General features: G+C 34.4%; 3 protein-coding genes across 3 annotated transcripts; all 3 read right to left on the reverse strand.

Moving 5' to 3' along the window:
* Window positions 1–17: 17 nt before the first annotated feature.
* Tsp_08704 (hypothetical protein) lies at window positions 18–1,627 on the reverse strand. Its single transcript, XM_003373929.1, has 5 exons — window positions 1,623–1,627; window positions 799–874; window positions 454–501; window positions 205–345; window positions 18–113 (listed from the first exon to the last, which is right to left on the reverse strand). Exons 1-5 carry the CDS (start codon window positions 1,625–1,627, stop codon window positions 18–20), a joined length of 366 nt encoding a protein of 121 aa, XP_003373977.1.
* A 145-nt stretch (window positions 1,628–1,772) lies between these two features.
* On the reverse strand, window positions 1,773–6,685 carry Tsp_08705 (protein MICAL-2). Its single transcript, XM_003373930.1, is given in 14 exon segments — window positions 1,773–2,628; window positions 3,577–4,049; window positions 4,098–4,244; window positions 4,257–4,340; window positions 4,402–4,641; window positions 4,903–4,980; window positions 5,068–5,303; window positions 5,396–5,497; window positions 5,561–5,660; window positions 5,881–5,949; window positions 6,011–6,119; window positions 6,208–6,360; window positions 6,542–6,580; window positions 6,678–6,685. The coding sequence occupies 14 exon segments, from the start codon at window positions 6,683–6,685 to the stop codon at window positions 1,773–1,775; spliced, it is 2,694 nt and encodes an 897-aa protein (XP_003373978.1).
* A 679-nt stretch (window positions 6,686–7,364) lies between these two features.
* On the reverse strand, window positions 7,365–8,049 carry Tsp_08706 (hypothetical protein). The gene is made up of 3 exons (XM_003373931.1): window positions 7,941–8,049; window positions 7,530–7,786; window positions 7,365–7,391 (listed from the first exon to the last, which is right to left on the reverse strand). Exons 1-3 carry the CDS (start codon window positions 8,047–8,049, stop codon window positions 7,365–7,367), a joined length of 393 nt encoding a protein of 130 aa, XP_003373979.1.
* Window positions 8,050–9,420: the final 1,371 nt, after the last annotated feature.

Genomic DNA, 9,420 nt, shown 5'->3' on the forward strand with positions numbered 1-9,420 from the left:
TAGTGTTATACAAGTGCTTATTCTGATACAGCGAACAATGAACTTTGTCGAGTATTAATAGTTGTTATGGCTGGTGATGAACGTAAAGTGGCCGGGAACGGGTCTATTGTGAACTTAAGCGCTATATATTGCGAACAGTGAATTCCGTGGACATTGCCAAAATGATGCAATTAAACCAAGTGGTGCACTTATCCTTTATTTTACCGCACAATTAACTACAGGAAATTCTGTTAGGTCAAAATCTGGTGCACTGAAAGGAAATGCGCACTTAACCAAATTCGACAGTACGTTTATCTTTAAGAACATGTTCATTTGTTGTACAGAAAATGCTTCCAATTTGTAAAACTTATTTTACATATATTAATATAATTTATGGTCAAGCAATAAATATACTTTTAAGCACATAAATGCTTCCAGATTAACATATTTTTCACTTCTATATTTTGAAAATACTTCTTGCATATTTGACTTAAAACAAGCACCAATGCCAGCTGTGTTTAACTTTAAAAATAAACAAAATTGTGCTATCTCTACTGAATTATCATTATTATATAAAATATGCATCACAATTAACCAACGCAAATAATTATCTTAATTGGTTTATTTCACGGCCACAAATTACACAAATTACAGTAGCTTTACTGAAATGTAGGTACAGTTTAATTTACTACTAACTTACAAAGAGATAAATGATTTATCGTCATCTTGAAGCATTGTTTTATTCAAACATAATTTTATCAATTACTAAAAAGTAAATTCAGCATTTTAACTTGCTTAATTTCTCTAATTTTTTATAACCCGTGTATGCAGTGTTGCTGCCTTATCATTGTTTGTGTTGTACACTTTAGCACAACAGAAACCATATGTTAAAAATCTTTAAACTATGCATATTTAATTTACGTTTCTCATATTTTTCTATTTTTACTGAACTTGTTTTCACCTTAAACATTTTTTAAAGAATAATGCTAATAATGCTCGTGAAAAAGTCATAACAGAACCATGAGTGCAACATAAAAGCCCAGATTGTAAAATAACATTTCAGACAAGCTTAAAACTTTAAAGTGAGTTTTCTTACATTTTCTTATAGCATTTTAAAATAATAAATAAGAAGAAATTGCTATAAGTTTTGAAAAAAATAAATACATTTTCCATACATCAATTTTTCATTTGCAGTTGTAATATAATAACAGTTAGTAATCATTGTAATTACGAAATGCACAATCATAAAAGTAGAAAATATTAACTGATACAAAACGAAGAACATTTTACTATTGATTTTTGAATATCAGAAATACATAATGAGCCATTGATAAACTCTTTTCAGAGAATTGTTTTTTAGGCATCTGGGCAAAATCTTTTCATTCATTTTGCTTTTTGCTAAAATCTTTTCATTCATTATTGATATACCACAGTTCAAACAGTTGATTCTCTACCATTCAATTAATTGATGGTTCAAAAAATGAAAAAATTTATTTATTATCGTTATTATTACAAATTATTATTACAGATTTCTAAATTAGAAAAGAGGAAACAGATTGAAGCAATTTTTTAAAATATTAAAAAATAATTTTCCAGTAAAGCACAAATATTGAGCATCAGTTTAACGCAGAAGTTTTAAATACCGCATCAGAAAAGAAACATCGAAAATGAGTGCAAAACAGACAAAATAAAATTAATAATTTAAATAAACTAGTGTAAAAAGCAACTATAACATAATTATAAAATGTTAATTATTTGACAGTGATATTTATATAATGTAGTACTTCTTCCCTTTAAGTACTTCTGCCATCCCCATCATCATCATTGATCATTTCTGCAATAGACACTGCCATGTCGCTAAAATTTGCATTAATGTCGTTGTCTAACTTTCCACTGCAGGAGTCAAAGAATTGAAACTGATCATTGTTTAACTGCAAACCATGCTGAGTTAGTGAATTCACAACTGCTGAATCCACAGCAATAGTTTTCATATCCTTGATGTTCTGCATAGAATTCCGTTGAGTGACAGGCTGCTGCAACTGCGGCCCGGGCAGATTGCTCATTCCTTGCAACAACGCAGGATCTAATGGCTTTCTCTCCTGGCGTTCAAGTATGATAGGAAGTGTTTGATTATTGTCGACAATGTGAATCAATTTAGGCTCAGTTTTTTCTTCACTTTTCTTGCCTCTATCAACTCTATCTCCATTTTCAATTATGTCATTGGATATTTCTTTTACAGAGGCTCCCGTGCTACTGCAATCTGTACTGATAATCCTACATATCTGTTCACTGCCTGAATCAGTTGATTGAAATTGAGCATTGCGTGCCTGCAAAGCATTCTCAGTTTGTGGATTCACAGTTGCTGAATTTGTAGAAGCAGTTTTCATTTTTTGGATGTTCTTCACAGACCTCTGCTGAGTGACGTGTTGCCGTAACTGCGGCTTCAGCTGGTTATTCATTCTTTGCAGCAATGCAGGGTCGAATGTCCTTCTCACCCGGCGTTCAATCACAATAGGAAGTGTTTGACCATTTTCGACAACCTGAAGCAATGCTGGATTCATCTTTTCCTCTCTTTCATTGTATATGTGAACTCTATTAGCATTTTCTTTATTGACGTTGGTTATTTCCTTTACAGTGGTTTCCTTGTTGCTGTAATCTATACCTTTAATGCTGTATATCTGTTCACTGCAAGAATCAATTGATTGAAATTGGCCATTTCTTGGTTGAAAATCATGCGCATTTAGCGAATTTATAATCATTAGGTGCCCAGCAAAAATGTTCACTTCCTTGATATTTTTTACAGACTTCTGTTGATTGACGTGCTGCGTGAACTGCGGTCCCAACAGATTGTTCATTTTTTGCAGCAATGCAGGGTCTAATGACTTTCTCACCCGGCGTTCAATCACAATAGGAGGTGTTTGATTATTGTCTGCATTCTGAAGCAATTCAGATTCCATTTTGTCTTCACATTCTTGATCTCCATCAACTCTATCGCCATTTTCATTATTGTCGTTGGATGTTTCTTTTGCGGTGGCTCCCATACTACTGCAATCTGTACTTATAATCCTGCATATGTGTCTACTGAAAGAGTCAGTTGATTGAAACTGATCATTGTTCAGCTGCATAGCTTGCTGAGCTTGTGGATGCTCTACCGTTGAATCTTCAGCCAGAATATTCATTCTTTTGATGTTCTCTACAGAATTCTGTTGAGTAGCGTGCCGCCTGAACTGCGGCCCCAACAGATTGTTCATTTTTTGCAGCAATGCAGGGTCTAATGACTTTCTCACCCGGCGTTCAATCACAATAGGAGATGTTTGGCTATTTTCGCTCCCCTGAAGCAATGCTGGCTTCGTTTTTTTCTCACTTTCCTTATCTCCCTCAACTTTATCACCATTCTTATCAATGACGTCGTGTGTTTCTTTCGCAGTGGCTCCCATGTTACTGCAGTCTTTGCTTACTGTGCGGTATATTTCTCCACTGCCTGAATCAACTGACTGAAATTTGTCATTGTTTGTCTGCAAACCGTGCTGTGCTAGTGGATTCACAACCGTTGAATCTCCAGCATAAATGTTCACTTCATTGATGTTCTTCATAGACTTTCGTTTGAAGATACGCTGCCGCAGCTGTGATCCCAGGGCTTTGATCATTCTTTGTAGAAATGCTGGGTATAATTTCTTCTTTGCGCTACTCGTCGTGCTCTTGCACTTCATGTGATTGTTATTTAGCGTCTGCCGTAATGCTGTGTCTGCTTTTATTACTGTGGTTCTCTCACTGTTTAGGCGCCACCTTTGGCTTTCATCATTCTCATTTGCAGTTTTTTGCTGAGACTTTTCTTTCGCTTTTAGCCCCTCAACTGATGCGTTTTTGCTAACGTCAGTGGGCTGAATTCCGTTATGCACACTTTTTTCCATCCACTCTTCTGATTTTGTTTGTCCCATTGTTAATACCATTGTCGGTGTTGAGGAGCTTTCTTCTTCAATTTTCTGTTTGATTTTGGACAGATATTCACATACTTGCTCATAATCTTTTGGATCATCTGGCGCTTCGATGCCCCACAATGATCTCACTGTCTGAAAACATAGTTCCAAATTTGCACTTAATTCTGACGGTGTACTGACCGCAATTTCTTTTGCTTTTTGACGTATGTAATGACATATGATCATGCCTAAAATAGTGCCATTGTTGAACAGTGACATCAAGTCATTCAGACGTCGATGATGAAACGCAAATGTGTTTTGTAGCCAGTTAAACAAGGCGTTGAGTTGCTGAAATTTTACATCTTCAGTATAGCTAACAGATGGCAGGGAATACTGTTCTTCTATTAAGAATCCATGGCTGTCTGAACTGAGTAAAGGAGGCATCTGTAAATTTCCAAACTGTAACAAAATTGAAATAATCAAATCAACACTCTATAAATGTAACCTGATTTGGAAGTGGAAGATTATCAGTCAGGTAATAGCGGGTGCATGGATTTATTGTGTAATTTGCAACATTTCCTTGCAATGTGCATGGTGTAACCTGAGTCAAAAGCTGGTAATTGCATTCTTTCTCAGCCAGCAATTCTAATATCGGCCGTCCGCAGCCAAAACTGCGAATCATCCACGCAGCATCAAGAGCACTCATGAAACCTCTTCCAATGCTTGAACCACTGTTCCAAATCGGCTGTAAAATTATGAAACATTTATAAATATGAATGAAATTAATGGTTAAATGAGCAGGAAAATAGCACAAATTTTCCAATACTTTTTGCAGACTGTCACCAACGAGAGCCAATAGCAGAGGCCTACCCTGCTTGTATTCAAATCTTGAGGAATGTTCAGCTTTGAAAAAAGATGTAAAACTAAACATGGTTACATCTGGCAGATTGTTTTCATTCAGAGCAAATTCTAAATTCATTGCTAAATTGTTTGTTGCAAAATTCACCCCATCTAACACATAAGCCAACAATTTCTCATGACAAATATTCTTTTCGTCCAAAAGTTCTAGATCTTGGTCATCATTCTACAAAATATTTTTTGAAAAATCATTTCTGTGTATGATTTAAGAAATATTTAAAAGTTGTAATAAAAGATATGGCAATCAACTCACTTGAACAATAATTCCTCGGTTAAGCAGATTTTGTTTTTTAGCTGTCATTGTAAAGTGATGCATATCCCCCTTGTGATAGGTGAAGTTTTCCAACTCAATACCTGTATTTGCTTTCAGTTTTCGAAGGAAATTCAGGCCGTTGAAATATGACATATCATACAGACATTCGTTCATGAGTCCTTCCATTTTAGTATTATTGTTAATAAAATTTGCTGTTATACCAATCGAAGATCTTTCTTGAAATTCTTTATATGAAAAGCCTTAATTTTGATTAAAAGTCAGAGAGCAAAATCTATAATGCGAATTATTATAATTATTAACGTCTCACCTGTCACTGTATTTTGCTTTCCGCTGGCATCGATGAGAACGTTGAACTGATAATCAGCTAAAACATGATTTTCAGGAATCAATGCTGCTTTCCAACCAGATACTAAATTACTTTCAGATTAGAAAAAATCACATAGATATACTGAAAAATGAAAAATTGAATTACTTTCACCATTGCTATTCATCTTAGGTTCAATGAGTTTATAAAACGCAACATTTTCATAAACTTCTACGCCCACAAGCAGTGCCACTTTTAATAAAATTAACTGCAGTGATGAAACACCTTACAATGCAACAATTTAACGTTTACAAAAATGCCAATATCAGAAAAATCAGTTGTTCATTACTTATGTGAGTAGTAGAGCCAACACTGAATTTTGGGTATAAGATCCTGGCCCCTAAGTTCTTTAAATCTTCTTTGGCATATGGCCATAAATGCAGCAAATTGTTGCGCACAAATGATTCTCTCTTCTCAAGCACAAAAACCTTCGCGCCAAGGAAGGCACACTCTATGGCCAAACGCAATCCACATGGACCAGCACCAACCACTAGCACCTTTATAATAGTAATGCACTGTTTAGCGCATTAAACAAAGATATCATTGGTTTATAATTACTCTTAAATCTTTTCCAGCTTGCTGATTTAAGTATTCTTTGTTCATATACCGTTTATCCAACATTTCCCAAAGTTGTTTCACTTTCCACCAATTGAACTTGTCTCTAATGCTAAACATTACATTTACATTCATTTCATAATCATGCAAATGCTAATAAAAATCAAACTGAATCCTGAAAATAATTTCAAACAGCTTACCTTTTGTAAAACTCGTAATTGTCAGAACGATTTGCTTTACACAAGCTAATCAGCTGACCATAGGCTACCAAAGCTGATTCTAACGTGGAGGCTTCAATAAACATCTTCATAGCTGTACGTAAACATTCAGTTTCAGTACGTTCCATGCTCAGTCTTGAAATTAAACGTGTAGCTAAAAACAAAAGAAAATTTTGTAAATAAAATACGTTTAGATGATCGTCATTTAGAGAATAGTCGTATGAAAAGCTGAACATTTATAATGAAGCATTAATTATCTAAATCAAGGAAATGCATTATCGAAATTAAGCAAAACATCTTACCGTATTCCACTTACCGAAACTGTTCTCTAACTGAGAATGGAAAAGGTAGCGGACTGAAAATTATTCCTGTGATAAACTTTTAAAGTTACAATTGTTTAAATTTAAAATGTTTGAATGTTCAAGGTTATTTTAAAATGTACTTTAAAATACATCTCCATTTCAAAGTAAACGGGAATTATTTTTGATCTTTATTATTTATTAAATTTTATTATTAATAAATCGATTACTATTTATTAAAATTCCAAATTTACTATTGTTGTACTTTTAATTCAATACAAGAAACGTAAGTATTAAATTAAAATAAAATTTACGCAGACAGTGAGAAATACATCCTAATTTGTGCTGAAATAAGATAAAATTAATTAGAAAACAAAAAGTTAATAATTACGATTTTATTTTTATTTGCTTAAGAGAAAGGAAACTGAAACAATGCAAAACAATGTAAACAATTGAAAAATGTAACAAACCGTCATGAAATACATGGAGAATTAATGTTTGATTTGCAAAGTATTTTAATGTTCAATGTAAATGTATTTTCATTTGTTTTTCCATCAACAAAGCATTTTTATTAAGATAAAAAATATATTCACAAGTAAAATTTAATAAAATCAACATACATAAATACATGCATGCATATATACATAGAAGAATTTCACACACACACACACACACGTGTAATAAAAATAAACAATTATGATTATGGATGTTTAAAAATAATTATTCGCGTAATCATTATTTTAAAATTATTGTAAATTTGAAAGAAAATTTTTCCAAATTTTGCATCACTATAATGACTTTCTTGATGAGAACGATTCTTTCTTTGGTCATGACTTTTTCTTACAACTGTTTATGATGTTCCAGTATCTTTAAAGTATATATTGATCAAATCAAGCAAATAAGTAAAATTGACAACATTATTTCGACTTTACAGAATAGATTTCACTTTTGCCTATTTTTAGCTGCCGATTTTTGTTTTAAATTAATCTGCATTTTAAAAGTGACTTTACGTTGTGCAGGAGATACTCCCAAGCCATTTTCTTGATACCAAATAGCCTCTGTAGTGCTTAATTGATTTCGATCATTCAAATTGACGCTGTGATTATATTTCTTTAACGGTTTTGCAGACTTTTTGTTTTTTTCATTGCTGAACAATGGAGACTTTTTATCATGGTAATTAGGCTTTATATTCAGAAATAGAAAACTATTTTCATCATCATCATCATCATAATCGTCTCCCACTGATACTTGGCAGCTGCTGTCTTTTAGATTGGAATTGTTGAAAATCAGCTCGAAAAAATGCGAAATTGCGAAATCGACATCTCATAAAGACATACAAATGATTTGGCGTCATCTTTGCTTTTGAATTGTATTTTGATCTTTGATTTTTGTTTATCCGTTTATATTTACTAAAACCTTCTTGATCTGGAAATGAAATTTTGAACGGTGTCTTTGGAGAATACCAACGAAAAAGAAAATAAGAAGTGAAATAGAAACGATAGTGAGCGCAACGTGGTGCCCCCATTTCTAGTAAATAAAACAGTTACCGGATACTACGCATAAAACTCCGGTCATAAGACCCTCACAAAGTATCTATCGCACACTTCCCATCTCCAAACCGGCGATGATGCAACTAAAAAGATATCAGCAGCTCAAGAAGCTTCTGTTGTGTGAGATGTTAGAACATTCCTACCGAATCTACCGAAACCAGTGCCCTGCAGCGATAGCAGACGAAGAAGCAAATTGATGTATCATTTGAAGAGATAGCCATGGTTAAAAACGGAGCCTCGACGAGCGTTCAACTCGCCGATCAGAAAAAAATAAGGAAAGTAATGGCCCTGAAGACTACGGATACTAAAGGAAAGGCGCCGGCTATGAGAAGAGCGCGTAGGTCATAAGAAAATCTGCCGCTGACATTTCTGTGATACATTACACCTAATATTACTGTGCATTCTGATGAATCACCTTAAATTTCCATACTTTTCGCATTACTACAACCCATTTTTTCAATTTTTTACCGTTTACATGTTTGTCATCCTTATTTTTCAATAACCAAAGCTTTCTATGAATCTGTTGTTTCGAGTTGCATGATTTTACCTAATTAATGTACAATTAAAGTGCATTACAACTCATATTGCATTTACATTCCCTTTTTTGCATACTAGCATGGTGGTGCGTTGCTTCGCATTTCGTCCAAAATTTGCTCGAGTAGTCTCTTTTCGCTCACACCGATTGTGATTGGCAGATAAACAATTTTCAATTCCTCGATGGTCTCTTTTCGCTCACGCCGAACATGATTGCTTGGCACGGAATTTTCCAATTGCTCGACCGAGTCTCTTTTAGCTCACGCCGGCCGTTATTTACAAACGAGATTAGTGGAATGAAATCAGTTATGAGAAGAGCGCGTAGGTCAGAAGAAGATCTGCCCCTCACATTTCTGTGACACATTACACGCATATTACTGTACATTTTGATGACCACCTTAAATTTCCATACTTTTCGTATATACACTCATTTTTTCATTTTTTACCGTTTACCTGTTTGTCATTCTTATTTTTTAACAAAAAATGCTTTCTATGAATCCGTTGTTTCCAGTTGCATGATTTTAACTAATTAATGGACAATTAAAGTGCCTTACACGCATATTGCCTTTACCTTCCCCTTTTTTTGCCTACTAACGGGGGGGGGGGGCGGTGGCTTCCCAATTTCCCCCCAAAAAATTGGCTCCCAGGAATCCTCTTTTTCGTTTCCGCCCAATCCCGGGATTGGGAAGAAAACAGAAAGGCACCAACTGCCTCCGATGGATCTCCTTTTTCCCCTTCCCGCCAAACATGGAATTGCTTTGGGCATGGAATTTTTTCCCAGATTTGCTTCCGACGCGGAAGTCCTCCTTTTA

Source organism: Trichinella spiralis, assembly GCF_000181795.1.
Source record: "Trichinella spiralis strain ISS 195 chromosome Unknown Scfld6, whole genome shotgun sequence".
Taxonomy (NCBI): Eukaryota; Metazoa; Nematoda; class Enoplea; order Trichinellida; family Trichinellidae; genus Trichinella; species Trichinella spiralis.